General features: G+C 39.7%; 1 protein-coding gene across 2 annotated transcripts in view; it reads right to left on the bottom strand.

Annotated features, from left to right (window-relative positions):
• Positions 1-15,521, bottom strand: part of RASGRF2 (Ras protein specific guanine nucleotide releasing factor 2) — a 209,708-nt gene that overhangs the window by 75,945 nt on the left and 118,242 nt on the right. Inside the window, exons 16-17 of one of the 2 annotated variants that reach the window (XM_050946114.1) lie at positions 10,363-10,491; positions 8,923-9,012 (exon numbers count right to left, since the gene is read on the bottom strand). In XM_050946114.1, coding sequence (XP_050802071.1) covers positions 8,923-9,012; positions 10,363-10,491 — 219 coding nt within the window. The remainder of the gene's footprint in view (positions 1-8,922; positions 9,013-10,362; positions 10,492-15,521) is intronic. The other variant, XM_050946115.1, reaches the window with a different exon arrangement.

The raw sequence follows: 15,521 nt of genomic DNA, 5'->3' as shown, positions 1-15,521 counted from the left end.
AGATAAGAAACACTAATTTATTCACTATAACACTTCCATGTATCACGTAGGCATATGACCACAGTAGACCTTACAGAGCTCCAACCATATAGCATAATCATTTCCTCACAAGATTCAGAAGAGTTTGCAAATCCTTTGCTGTCTCTTCTCTCATAATATAGAAGTAATGCCCATAATTTACACCAGCCAGTTTACTAACTGTCCCAATGACTGATGTAGGACCTGTATGTGATACAACATCATGATGCAATATCACACTGCCGCTGTTGCACTTGGCAGCAGGGAGATGTTTTATTTCCTGAAACTTCCCCCAATGTCCCCTTCAGCCTGTAGGGAAATTGTACTTTTCATCTGTCTACGGCAGATATAGTTGAAAAAGAAAATAGAACCCTATTGGCCTGCAGCGAGTATGCTCAGAATTTGTGAAATACTACAAGTGATCAAAGGAAACATGGAATGTGATGCAAGACAGGATCTACAACCGAGAAATCAATGCAGTCTATTGGAAAACATGCATCTTCATTAGTCTGTATATATATCTCTAGATGTACTTGAATTTTAACAGGCTGAATGTATCTGGCAGCAATATATAAAGCTAAGGTGCCACTCTAGACACATGCATATATACACACATTACTCTGTTCAGAGGATCTATTTTGGACCATTTGGCACAAACTGTGTCACTCAATTGCTGCAATTAGTGCTTGTGCCAGAACAAACAAAAGAAAACAAAAATATTATCACATTAGGGAGATGGCTAATGGTTTCATTGATCATAGAAAAATAATGCCAGTCACAATTTGAAAGGGGGGAATAACACTCATCAAAACCTTATGTTAAACTTTATTATGCTAATTATAAACAATTATATGGTCAGTCTGAATTAGTTTGTGCTTGATTTACCTGAAAGGAAAGACCTAAATGCTACCCAGTGGAACAATATGTAAATCTAACTGAAATTTAGACTAATAAAAGTTTGCCAACAACTGTAATGTGAATCAGGCAGACTAATTATAACAGCAGTGTCAAACGCCAAGCTCAGAGGATGGACCTGACTGAACTGAAGTATTTACCCTGTGAGAGATTTCATTTCTACAGACATAAGCTTTCATTTTAAAAAAGTAAATTTTTAGGTTTTATTGCTGAAAAAAAATGTTCCAAAAAGAGCTAAGTGTGAACAAACAGGGCCGGTGCAAGGATGTTTCGCACCCTAGACTTAGGCACCACAAGCCTGAGAGGCGGGAGACGTGAAGCGGCCACGGCGTGCTCGGGGAGGAGGCGGGGCAAGGGTGAGCTGGGGCGGGGAGTTCCCCTGCGTGCTGCCCCCCCCTTACTTGCTGTAGGCGGCCCTCCTCATGCTCCCCTGCCCCAGCTCCCTCTGCCTAAATGCCAGCGGCGACCGGGGCGGCTGAAGATCCGGCCGCCGCGGTCACTGCTGAAGAAAATGGTGCCCCCCAAATGCCAGCGCCCTAGGCGATCACCTAGGTAGCCTAAATGATTGCACTGGCCCTGTGAACAAGCCAAAACTCATGTTAAGTTGTCTTGATATGTTTCCAGATTTCCTGAAACAGGAGCTCTCACAGATGTGAACCTCCCCAACTCATCTCAATGGGACAGTGAATTTTAAGATTAATACTGGCACTTTAAGAGCCAGATTTTCAAATAATGCCCAATGATATGACAACATTATGCAATTACCATTATTATGTGTACAGTTTAGGAAATTGTATGTACAAATGGTCAAATAAACAAAGGACAGAAACACAGATGGTCTTAAAAGTATCTAGTATTGCATTTTGATCCCACTGAGTGATTCTAATATAAAAACAACTTATTCACTAAAAGTTTAGTTATTATACAAAGACACATATTCTGTTCTGTAAGGGACATATTCAACCCTCAACCTTTGTTATCAGTGGGAAATTTGCTATGTATGGATGGTAGTATATGGCCCTAATTTTGTACACCAGACCCCAAAGCCATAATTTAAAATGGAATTAGGCCCTTTCTACAAACTACATATGACACTGCTGGACCATAAAATATAGAACATGTAGGCTCTGTTGGGTATGTTGATAACGATGAAAACTGGGTAGACACAGGTTTTCAGCAGCACTGTCTCAGAAGGGCCATGAGATGGATCTTTCATTATACATTCTGAAGTGTCATGTTACATCTCAAAGGGAGTTGACTGCATTTAGCTCCACCAGCCTCAGCTAGCTGATTAACAGAGTAGCTTTTGTATTTGCTCTGAAGAAATTTTTTCATGCCCGCTCAAGATAATATGACTGCTTTTGCATTCAGTTCATGTAAGCAGCAGAAAAGTAGAGTAAGGCAGAGCACTCTGCAATGAAGAAGAGGTGAGCTGATGGTCTTTTGTTTTGCAAAACCAAAACCAACGGTAATTCAGATTCATATTGCATTTACCAAACCACAAATACTCAGTGGTAAAAAGAAAAGGTTCTGAGTTTTGCTTCTTTCTACAATATAGATTTGTAGAGAAGATTTTTCTAGAGACTTTTCTTAATACAGGTTATGACAGACTTGTGACAGGATATAAGAACAGACTCATGATTCTGCCCCAGAATTCAGTGTCTGTTTGGAAAGATCTACTCTGCAAGTGAATGTGTGATTGTAGCACAGGTAGAATACCCATGCAATTTTAATCTAGCTAGCAAGGTAGTGTATACGTGGCGGAATGGACTTCAGTGTGGGCTAGCAACCAAAGTATATACCCGGGAACCCTGGATGGCTTGTATTCTGGTTGGTAGCCCATGCTATCTAGGCCCTCACAATATGTCACCTTGTTCTTGTGAAATAATGGTATGTTTTCTACAGTAAATATCAGTACTAGAAGGAGGGAAGTCTGCCTTATGGCATTTAGCTTCTTGAAAATAATGACCTAGGACTTTGAACAGTGAAAAATGAAGCTAACAAGGATATGAAGAAACTACTTGTGAACCATTTTTTTGGCTGAGATAAGCATATACATTCAGCTCACTTTACATTCAGTTTATTTTAATTTATCCAAACTTCTTAAGGCTCAAAATCTCAAAACAATGTATTAGTATGCTTTCCAATCCCCCTGGTTTCCTTCAAGTAGGAATTAGTGCACTTCTCAAAATATTCATAATATTTCTCTTGAAACCAGCTGAAAGCAGGATATCTAGAAGAATGCAAAAAATATAATGGGAAAATGACAGGAAAATTTTGGCCCAAAATTTTTGTTTTGTCAAAACAAGTTCTCTTAACACTTATGCTCAGCTGAAATGGTTTAAAGATAAAAGACTCCACCATTAAGTTTAGTAGTTTTTCTCCGTCATGTTGTTTAAAACAAATCACAGCAAAGCAGAAGCCACTATGTTTGCCTAGGTCCCATGAAGTGTATTTTTTTTGTTCGCTATTTATAAAAACAACATTGCTTTATTTGGCTACATTTGTATCAACCAAATTAACATTATTAGAGATTTTAACTGTATTTTGAATATCTTCCAGTTTCCTATAGAGAATCTACATGCTTACAGCATAAAAAAGATATTGTACAACAGAGTGTACATTTTCTGTTAATACACACCCAAATGTATCTTGCTTCTTTAAAAATCATTGTGTGATATTCTTACTGTATCAGAGAAACATCTCAAGATCAATGTGTAATACAGAGAAATAGGACACAAAATAAAAAGCTGAGAAAAAAACAAACAATAACACTGAAAAAAAACTTCAGAAATTGAAAAACAAGGAAAATTCAGAAATTCCAGTAACCCCAATACATATTAACACTGGGATAATAATACTTCATACATACGAATACTACTACCTAGCATTTGTATAGCTTTGCCTTCTCAGGGCACTGTATAGATGTTAACTAATTAAACATTGTAATCCTAAAAGAGTAAATACCTGTATTATTATTCTCATTTTATAGCTAGGGAAAGACAGAAAGGTGCAATGACCTACCAATGGTGGCAGACCCAGGACTAGAATTTAGGATCCTCTGACTCCCAACCCTGTGCTCATTCCTCCAAACCACATTGCCTTCTAAAAATGCAAAGAGAGAAAGGAAGTAGAAAAAAAGGACTTATATGTCTATCACTGTTTACTTCCTTCCAGTCACTCAGCCTTGCAGTTTGGTGTCTTAGACCTGGTTACACTGGAAAATTAGGTTGGTTTACCTACATTGATCAGGGATATGAAAAATTCACACCCCTGAGCAGCGTTGTTAAGTCCCTGTGTAGACAGAGCTTGGTCAAAGAAAGAATTCTTCCATCAGCCTAACTGCCTCTCAGGAAGGTGGATTACCTATGCCAACAGGAGACACCCTCCTATTGGCATAGGAAGTGTCTACACTGAAGTGTTACAACAGTGCAGCTGCAGCAGCAGAGATGTGTCGCTGTACCATTCTAAGTATAAACAAGCCCTTATTCAATCTCCTCTCTACTTTTCACCCCTCATCCAGCCTGTTGATAATACTTACTTGTTCTTCCTCTGAAATATGTGCCAAATCCTCCCCTTCCTTTCATCCCACTTCCAAAACCTCTGTCCAGGCCCTTGTTATCTCTCGTTTTGAATACTGAAATCTCTTCACTAGCATTCACAACTACAGTAACTCCTCACTTAACCACCCAGTTATATTCTTGAAAAATGCAACTTTAAGCGAGACGATGTTAAGTGAATCCAATTTCCCCATAAGAATGAATGTAAATGAGGGGTTGGGTTCCAGGGAATTTTTTTTTTTTGCCAGTGTGATGCTCTATACCCTGGGGGAACACCCTACACCCCCATGTTCATCTTTATAAAATGATTGTGTGGTATCCAATGCAAAGTTTGTCATGTTGGATGTCTTCGGAAGGCTCATGATGCACTGAGCATGGTTGTTATAGTGATATTATATTTGCATCAGAATGGTTTGCAGTTGTGCCTTTAATGTTGTCTCCTTGAGGAACTGCCAGCTCTCCTCAATTCCTTTTTCCCTTAGATTTTCTTCCCATCTAAAGGTTGAGTGTTTGACTTTTCAAACTTCATATTATTTTAACATATTTTAAAAATAATAAATTAACGTTAATTTGGCAAGCACTATGCGTGACATTCTGTACCCCAAAGCAACACCCTGGCATATTAAGGACTATCATATAATTGTGATATGTTTTGTACAAAGTATGCCTTGTGAGATATCATTTTAAAAGTCTTGATCTACTGAACATTAATATCCTGTTGAATTGTATGTACTATCATTGAATGTGGAGTTATGAAGTTTTGCTATGTGTATGTTACTGATGTAAGCAGAGTCAGGATGAGCTGTACCCTGACATCTAGTGGTGAATTATGGGAAGTGTGGAAAGAATGTCAGGAATGTGAAGTCTCAAATATTTGCATAGGCACACCCAGCAAGGCAGCCTGGGATGGTTATTTTGACAGCTCTGGGATCCCCAATTTCTTCATTATTGGAGCAGGATAAATAAAGTGTTGCCAGCTGATAACGTGAATGAGGAACTACGAGACTGCTTTATAACAGAAATGTCTCAATATAAATTAAATGACACTTGCTAGACAAGGGACATGGGTTCCAAAACCTAGTGAATTGAGAGAGGTTGGGGATTGGTGTTTGTACCTGATGGTATGGGCCCGGAACACCAATTGCACAGCCTCTTCTCTCCACTGTTAAAGAGTAAAGCTAATTTTGACTCCATTAGGAGTCCATCTAGAGACTGCTGAGCTGAATTCATGTTGGGCCAATGATGCACCAGCACCAGGCTCCCCTACTAAGAGCTGAAATCACTGAAAGAGCTGAACTGAGATCACTGAGTGCTGTGTTAACTAGTGGGGGAGCCTGAAGACCTATCATTAAGTGGCTGGCGGAGCAGTTGCAGCATGTTGGAGCAGCCCATGGAACAGTGAGCGGAGTGAAGCAGTTTGCAAGGATGCTTGGAGGAGTGGCACAGCTGGTGTGGTGGAGCTGGTCGTGGTGAAGGCTGCAGCAGAACTTCATGGAGAGGCGGAGCAGTTGGCCCTGGCCCACATAAGGAGACCCTTAACACCCTGTGTGGACTTCCCCCCATTTCCACCCAGGCTGGGGGGGTAAAACTCTACAGATAAACTCTTGAATTCTGGGGTGGCACTGACCAGAGACTTTTGAGTTGTTGGACTTTGGGTTGATCGGACTTAAGACCCTAAGGGGAAAAGGACATTGCCAAATGTACTTGGAGGTGGGTTTTTGTTTATGGTTTGTGTTATAATCCTGTTTGTGGTGTTTCTCCAATGGGATGCCGCATTGATTCCTTCCTTTATTAAAAAGATTTTGCTACACTCAGACTCCGTGCTTGCGAGAGGGGAAGTATTGCCTCCTAGAGGCGCCCAGGGGGGTGTGGTATGTAAGTGTCCCAGGTCACTGGGTGGGGGCTCGAGCCAGTTATGCATTGTGTTACTGAAACAGAACCCCTGGATACTGAACCCGGCCCTTGTTGCTGCCAACTCACAGGGGCAGAAGGGTTACACTAAAATATGTTGTGAAGTTGGAAACACCCACAACTAGCCTTTCAGGTACAACAATGGGGCAGCCAGACACTGATGATGGCCCACTAAGTGGAATGCACACTCACAGGGACTATCCCAGGAACTGTATACAATGGAGACCTCTCAGAGACAGCATGTAAACAGTGGAGACTGCTTTACTCAGGTCTTAGCAAAACATCTTTCCAGCAAGCTGGAGGAAACTATAAAGAAGGGGAAGTGACATCATCATTTGTCCTCACTTCCCTCACAACTCAACACCTGGAAACATGTCTGGAGAACAAAGACTTTGAATGGAGGAGGTGGTCCCAGGCCAGAAAGGAGAATCCAGATGGTATACACAAGCTGGGATTCTAGTTTATAGAACTGAGATTGCGATTTTACTTTTACTTCCTAGGTAACCAACTTTGATCGGTATGCTTATTATTTATAGTCACTTAAAATCTATATTTCTGTAGTTAATAAATCTGTTCTATATTTTACCTAAAACAGTGGGTTCAGCTTTAAGTGCAAGGAAAATTTACTCACATGTCTTCTCCACATTGAGGGAGAGGTGGACTGGGTAATAAACTTAGCCTGGTCAGGTTTCTGACCAGGGCAAAATGGTACAGCTTTTTGAGGTCCTACCCAGGGGAACTGTAGGGAACTGACTGGAGCCTCTCTATTGTTGGTTCATAATGGCTAGGAGAAGCATTCATGTAACTCATATGGTTTGTCCCTGTCTGTGGATGGCTGTGCACATGAAACACCTGGACTGGTTTGCAGCTTGTCACAGCATCACAGTGTGAGAGGAGCCCAGATTGGTGAGATAGAGGGCTCAGCAGTACCCCAGTTCCCGTTCCAGCAGTACCCCAGGGAACCCATTACACCATGCTATTGTGATTATTTTATTCCTGCCAGTATGTTTTTGCCAACAATCATACAAGTTACACATAAAGTCGACTCAAGGGTTTAGGCTTTGCTTTTCAAGTTTTCAAACTCTGGAAGTCTAATGTACTTGCTCACCTCATGACAGAAACCTCTAGTCTTCTACTCTTTCTCTACAGATTCCCTGATTCACTCTTTTCTTGTCAGTTTTGCTGCAATACCTTTTCTTTAAAAAAGAAAACAACTGGTCCTCTTTTGGAACTGAAGTAAACACCACAAAATAGTATTTAATTAGATTAACACAAGCAAAGTATTTTCTTCTTTCCAATATACAGAATCTGAATAATATGAAATGCCCACATTTTATTGTATGCTTTTACATTTTACTTTCTTATCTTTCTTTATGTGCTTTTATAACACAGAGCCAAAAGTAACAAATCTATATTTGTTTCAAGTCAATTGGCTGTATGGCGAGCTTTAGCTATAATTGTTTTTAGTGCAATATGTTTGTATTTTGAGAACAATTTTTCTACATGTTGGAATTATGTTTTTTTAAAGTATGTTCCTTTGATAAGCACAAATGTAGGATCTGGTTCTGAGAGGCAGAGAACTCTTGTATTTCCAAAGAACTTGCTGGTGTCCAGCATCTCTCTATGTCAGGCTCATAATGATCGTGAAACTGAATATAGACAAATTATGGTCTTCCAAAATCACAAAAGGAGATTAAAACGTGATAATGTAGAGAAGCCAATCAATGTTCATCACATAAATTAATTTAGTGTGAAGTGTGTTCTGTCTTCAGGATGTGAGGACTTTGAACAAATAACTCTGATCAAACAAACCATCACAACTTTACACGTTAGAACCTGATCAAAAGTTTACTGCAATCATTGGAAACAATGTCACTAATTTCAATGGGCTTTATATTATTGCTTTTAAGCCCAGGATTTCAAAGTGGTTTACAAACAATATATGTCACCATTCTGTGAAGGAAGCAGATATTACTTTACAGCTGCATAAACCACAAAACTTAGACAAACTCACTCTTGGTTACACCAGCGTTTATCCAGAGTAACTGCATTGATTTCAGTGGAGCAACTCTGGATTTATGCTAATGTTATAAAGTGTAAAATTTAGTTCAGAGAAGGTAAGTGATATGCCCAAGGGCACAGAGTAAGACAACAGTGAATTCTAGGAGTCCTAAATTTCAGTATCACTAGACCAAAGAGTCCTTCTTGGGGAATCTACAGACCTACGTACCATCAGTCAATTAGTTAGAGAAATAAATCCTACACACAGGGATGGAAAACTATATCTGTTCCACCCACCTTCTTCCGTACTGTCAAGCATATCTCGTATGTCCTGATCATCTGTAGATCCCAATGGAATCTCTATTCAGAATGGAAGCCTGATTATTCCAGGGAATGAAATACCCGGGAGATTAAAGGAACAAACTAGTGGCTATTTAAAACTTAGATGAACATGCATGTAGGACAGTTTTACCTGTTGAGACCCATCTAGATTTTTCTTGCACTAAATTGTTCTTACCTGGTGGACTTCCATGCCCTGCTGCAGCTGTAGCAATAGCAAATGCAGAAGCAGGAGAAACAGAACAGTGGCTGTTGTCAGCAGTTTGTACTGTAAGGAACAGACAAAGAAAGGTCAACAACTTGTATTTGGTTTTTACTTTTTTTTAAAAAATATATCAATGTTCATATTCTCCATTCTCCCAGCACACACAGTGAAGAGTGAATATACAATACTTTTTTTCATGGGCATGCCTACTTATGTGCATATTTTATGTTCTCAGTGAATGAAAAAGGATTCTGTATTAGAGGTAAGATATTAAAAATATATTTGTGATTGGATTTTTATCAACAGATCATAATAATAAATAATACTGTTTAACAAAGTGGATAGTGGTGCCAATGCGAAGGAAAAAGATTAACCAAACAAAAATGAAAGTTATGATACAACTGCATTAAAAATAATGGTGCTAAAGTAACTGAAGTATGATTAATTTACTTCTCAATCACATCATTTTCAATAGCCAGCCCAAGCAAAGTAAAAATTGATATTATTTTGAACAAGATTTAATATTTCCCCCTGGTTGTTAACTAAAATTAGCAGAGCTTTGCAAAACGTACTGGTATCACTTTGCAAGAAGTTTTGTGAACATCTCCTCTGATTTCCATTCAAATGGTTTTGCTTTGCATTTCCAGAGTTTTCAAACCAAAAATTCTGACACACAACCATAAACCATGCCAATAAGTAAAGTTTGGTGTTGGCTTAAAATTACTATGAAATATTTTCATAAATTATTAGTGATTACTGGGGAGGTTTATAATTGTGATTTTTTTTCCCAAACATGAAATAGTTGGTTTACAGTCTAGATTTCAAGAAAGGGTAACATTCTAAATATTTATGGATACAGCAAGAAGTTCTGTTAGTAATTTGAAAGAGCCATGTGAGAGCTATTAGAAGATCAACCTCTTGCTTTTCCTCTTCAGTTGAGCGATTTACTCAATACTGGAATGAATAATCTGATACCATCTGTAAATGTTCAGTGCCACACATGGAGGAACAGACACAGTCGTTTTCCATTAACAGTAATGGGAGTTGTGCATCTAATCATCACATATGGTACCCAAAATGTGCCCCCATAATAGCTCCTGCAAATCTGTTAAGGTCTTGAGAATTCACGTAAGAATAGGATTGAGTCAATATTATTCCTGAACTAAGGTACATCCTGTTCCAGATATTACAGATCATTTCAGCACTTCCTAACTCCCAGTATGCTTTTCATTCTCTTGTTATTAATATGCCAATTAACTAGAATACTCGTATTCACACTTTGCTGGCTTTTTTACATCTGAGAAATAAGCAGAGACACAAACTAACCACACTATTTAGAAAATAATCTTTGTAAGAGATTAAAAATAATTGGAAATACATAACTTAGTGTTCTTCCAAGGCAATGCTTCTTACCTCCTGGCTGACGGTAGCGGAGATGTCGTGGAGTTGAGGGGGATCGACATGGGGAAAGCTCAGGTGTCTCAACAGTCGAGGTGCTTTCAGGAATTGTCCTGTCCACTGACACAGATTCTAGAACTGCTGCTTTAAAACACCATGAATGTTAGTACACAGGTCACTCTGTTAGTACAGCGGTCACCATTATTTCCATAATTTATAGCCCATTAAACGTGTAAACATTATTTTAAAATATCAAGAGATCTAAACAACAGTGAAACAGCTTTAAGATATGAAGCTATTTCCTTCCTTTTTCAGTGAAAAAGTCTCTTTTTAAGCACACAGTTTGTACATAAAGTGGCTCATTTCTGAGAGATGACTGGAATGTATGGAAGAAGCTTGCATCTCGACACTCCAAGTTTACGAAAAGCACAGAGACTAGCCAGGTTATAATGGATCAAACATATAAGGATATACCATAATCCCAATAATATGCATGCAGAGCCCGATGCTTCCCTCTGTGAAGCCATTATACATTTTGTTTCAGTGATGGTAGTAAGATCAGGTCCATTATACAAGAAGTACATTATACCAATATTTACAATTTAAACTTATTTAAGCTCCATTTAACAAGTATGAAAGTTAAAATTTAATTTTTTCTATATTTTGCTTTATGGAATTCCTTCTGTAAGCTGACAGTGCAACAATATTCCTCTGGATAGAGGTAAAGGACTTGGAAAATACCAGGCAACTTCACAGGTACCAATGACATAATTGTAACAGTCCATAAATAAAAGTTAATTAAAACCAAGTGCTAAAGTGTCATTTTTAAAAACAGCCCCTGTCATGATTTTGCATGTCCTTAAGCAGACTATCCAGGGGAACATAAGCTGATATGGATAGTGTGAGAAAAATATCTTTAGTAAGTCATTATATATAAAATCACAAAACCGCCTACTAATACAGAACTGAACAGCACTGCAGAGCTCATTACTCCATTGAGTAAATTAATGTCCATAATGATAAGCTGGCAGAATGGCGTGTGCCCACACGAAAAATAAAATATCTACACATCTACAAATAATGCTTCTCTATTGTATTCTACAACAGACTTGGAAAAACTGCTACTCTTACAACACAAGCACTGTACTATATGTTTTAAAATGAAATTGTCTACACCAGTAGGCAGATGTGCAGAAAAAGCATTTGGACAGTGGAGAAAATTTCTCTTTAGATGTAAATGGACCATACTCAAGAAGAAATAAAAAACAGCATTGACTTAGAAATTGAATTTGTACAGCCAAATTGGATTCATATTAAGTCTGCTTTTTTGAATCTTAGTAGATGAGTAATGAAGTCAATTGATCCTAGATAACTACTTATCACTTGTTAATAGTCTCTTTCTTACGCAGAAAACTTATGTTAAGGAAATAACAGGTTAGTACTTTGTATTCCTACCACTGCCACCACCCTAAGGATGGGTATTTTTTATTCCCTTTCCTTATACTTTCCAGACCTATGGCAAAATGACTCTCTCTCTCCCTGGTGAAGAGTGCTAGATATAGTTTCCTCCAAAATCTAGCAGTGCAAGTCCTTCAGTGGTCTGGCTCACAAATCCATAGGCGTTGCAAGCATTGCAAAAACCGCAATTTAACAGATTTAAATTTTTTTTAAAGCTAATGTTAAAAATATTATATAATACACAGGTTGAGAAAAGAGTGTCTGTACATCTGGGTATAGAGCTTAGATTTTCCACAAATACAAATTTTGTTTTTAAAGTTGTAAGATACATATAGTGCATAATCAACAATAAGCAAAATTTAGATGAATGAATTTAAGAATACAGTTTAGATATTTAGGTACATTAGATGCATTCGGGTACATTACTCATGGAAAAAGTTATACAGAGAGTTAGCGGCAGAAAGCAAAATATGTCAACAAGTGAAGATTGTCCCTGAGTAATTGATGATTTAGGATAGGTTGTCCATTTAGAGAAAAAAACAATCCATCAGGAATGTATTTGAGTTACTTTTCCAACTATGCTTCTTATCAGCACTCCAGCTCATCCCTACTGGTACTTCCGATGTCCGTGATGTGTTCTATGCAGATGTCCCTCGTCCACCTGACAGCATCTGACATCATGAGTTGCTGCATCAGTCAAGTGTAGTGTTGACTGACTCTACATTTTCTCAGCCCTTGCTTGTTACTGGGGTTCCATGTGCCAGGGCTCCGATGATCAGCGCGTGAGTTTGGACTTCATAGCCCCTAATCTCAGGGTGTTGGCCAGAGGGGCATATTTCTCCACCTTTTGAGATCGGGCATCATGGAAAGCCGGGGTCTTGTTTTCAAAGTGCACTGTGACGTCCACCATGATGATCTTCTTCCAATCCTAATTGGTGATGACGATGTCCAGGTGCAGTTGGCTGTCAGTTCCAGGGATGGTGGAGTTCACGGCTACCTTCCCCACAGGTGGCGGGATGGTTCTGACCAGGCTCTGGAATGGGGATTGCAGCTACACAAGACATGGGGTAGTGTTTTGTTGGCACAGCTGCACTTCCTGCATCACTTGTCCTGATTCCCATGGTGGATGACTCTATTCAGTGGGACACAGTTGAGCCGGACTTGGTGAATGAACTTCCAGTTGTCAAATTGGGTGAAGTTGCCCCTGGAGAGGAAGCAGTTGCTGGCATCCCATTTGCATATCACCTCGAAGGCCTTGCCCTGGTCTGGCTTCAACTTCAGGTTTTCAACTATTTACAGTGGATGACATCCTTCAGGGTCCTCTCCAGCTTGGTTCTGGCTCTTGGAATGATGATGTATTTATGTGATGTTGTCTCGATTTCTAAATGTTGATATGCTGCCCGTATAGCACTCCCAGAACCTATGGTCTGGGGAATTCCTGTGTAATGGGGTGATTTGTCCCATGGGCTGGAGAGCTTGGGGCTAAATGAACCATGATTACAGGACAAGACACATCTGAGTAGAATCAAGTGATCCCAGAATAAAAAGAGCAAGAAGGTGCAGCAGCAGGGAAGGTGGCAAGATGAGGAAACTGAAGCTAAGTCTGCAGATACACTGCTGGGAACAAGAAGACTCCTGCAGGGCCCTGAGTCAGCAAGGGAAAAGTGCACAATGCAGGAGAAAGCTCTCCAGGCAGGGAGACCTGGGAGTAGGGTGACCAGGCAGAAAGTGTGAAAAATTGGAAGGAGGGGGTAATAGGCACCTATATAAGATGAAGCCCCAAAGGACTGTCCCTATAAAACTGGGACATCTGGTCATCTTATCTGGGAGAGATCCTGCACAAGAAGCAGGCAAGAGACTCACAGACAGACACTCAAGAAGGAGGGGGATGTGCCCAGCTGAAACTGGGGTGAAAGCTGTATGAATCTGTGTTTTGTTTTGAAAGACTTTGTATTGGACTACTGGGAAAAAATGAACTAGGCTTGGGGCACGTGAGGACTAAGTAAGTGGGATCCCTTCCGGGAATTGGTTGGAGTGCTTTGTGAATTGTGTGTTTTTGAAGGACACCTGAAGAGACAGGACAGCCTGACAGGCAGAGTTCAGCACAGCAACGTCTGTCCATGAAAGGTGCTCAACAGGCAATCAGAGGCCACACTGCTATACTCTGCAACATCTCATTTTCTGGCATTAGATCAGAATAACCCATACTTTACTATTTTAATTTGTAGTGTATAATAGGAATAATATATTATATCCATCTAGGACAGCAGCTATTTTGTGAATAGTTCATTCTACACTTGTGTCAGATTCTGCAATCCCAATGAGGCTACCCTGGTATAAGAGAGAAGAATGTAGTCAACTGTATATAATAAATACTATATTTATGTACTCTATGTACTCTAAGAGTATGTTGTGATGATACAAATCTTCCACATTATGTAATCCATGTTAATGTCCAGCCCATAAAGTACGTAAATAGAGCTCTACAAAGATTTCAATTGAGACTTGAACAATGATGATCTAATATAATTCCTAACAATGATTCAGTAACAAAATCTAATTAAAGAATGAGCTAAAACATTGGCTGACATACACTACTACACTGCTGAGGTGTGAAATTGGTATTAAGGGACTTGATTGTTTGAGAGAGTTCTCTCTGATGTGAGATACAGGAAATGTATACACTAAACAATATATAAAATGGAATAGACTGCAACAATTCAGAACCCAGGCTACTCATATAAAAAACCTGCATTCTACATGGACAGAACCCACTTTAGAATTCCACAGAATACTAATTAGCAACAAAGATTCCTTATCCCCTACGGCTTCTGATGTCTGAGATTCTGTGCCTCATTTTGGCTGGGAATTTTTTCAGAGCCATTTTTATTTTAAAAGCTGCAGAGTAGACCTTAAATCTAAGGCCTGGTCTACAGTACAAACTTGGGTCAACATAAGCCGCATTAAGTTGATCTAAAAATGTATGTGTCTACACTACTGAGTCCCTTCTGCCGACCTAAGTGGCCTGTAAAGTTGACTTCTGTACTCCATGTCTGCAAGAGGTGTAGAGCTTGATTCAGCATCCACAGGTTGACATGGGAATAGTGTAATTTGAATGAATTGGCCTCCAGGAGGTGTCCCACAGTGCTCCACTGTGATTGCTCTGGAGAGTACTTTGAACTCTACTGCACGTCAGCCAGGTACACTGGAATCAACCACTTTCCTGTTAAAGCCCCGGGAACTTTGAAATTTTCATTTCCTGTTTCATCAGCATGGAGAGCTTGCCAGCACAACTGCTCATGGAGACTCAAGGCCAAAACTATGCTCCAGCATGGAGTACCTAAGAAGTGGTGGATCTTCTTGCTGTGTGGGACAAGAATCTGTGCAAGAAGAGCTCTGATCCAGCAGAAGAAATGCTGACATCTATGCCAATATCGCATGGGGCATGGAGGAGAAGGGCTATACCAGGAACATACAGCAGTGCTGCATGAAAATAAAGGAGCTGCGGCAAGCGTACCAGAAGACAAAAGCAGTGAACAGTCATTCTGGTTCTGCCCCAAAGATGCGCTGCTTTTATGAGGAGCTGCATGCAATTTTTGGCAGAGATCCCACCACTACTCCAAAATGCTCCATAGATACTTCCCAGAAGCCCCAGGCGACCTCAAGCAACAATGAGGAGGACATTGTTGATGAGGAAGAGAAGGAGGCAGGGCCAG

Source organism: Gopherus flavomarginatus, chromosome 3 (assembly GCF_025201925.1).
Source record: "Gopherus flavomarginatus isolate rGopFla2 chromosome 3, rGopFla2.mat.asm, whole genome shotgun sequence".
Lineage (NCBI taxonomy): Eukaryota > Metazoa > Chordata > Testudines > Testudinidae > Gopherus > Gopherus flavomarginatus.
This window is presented reverse-complemented; position numbering and strand designations above follow the sequence as displayed.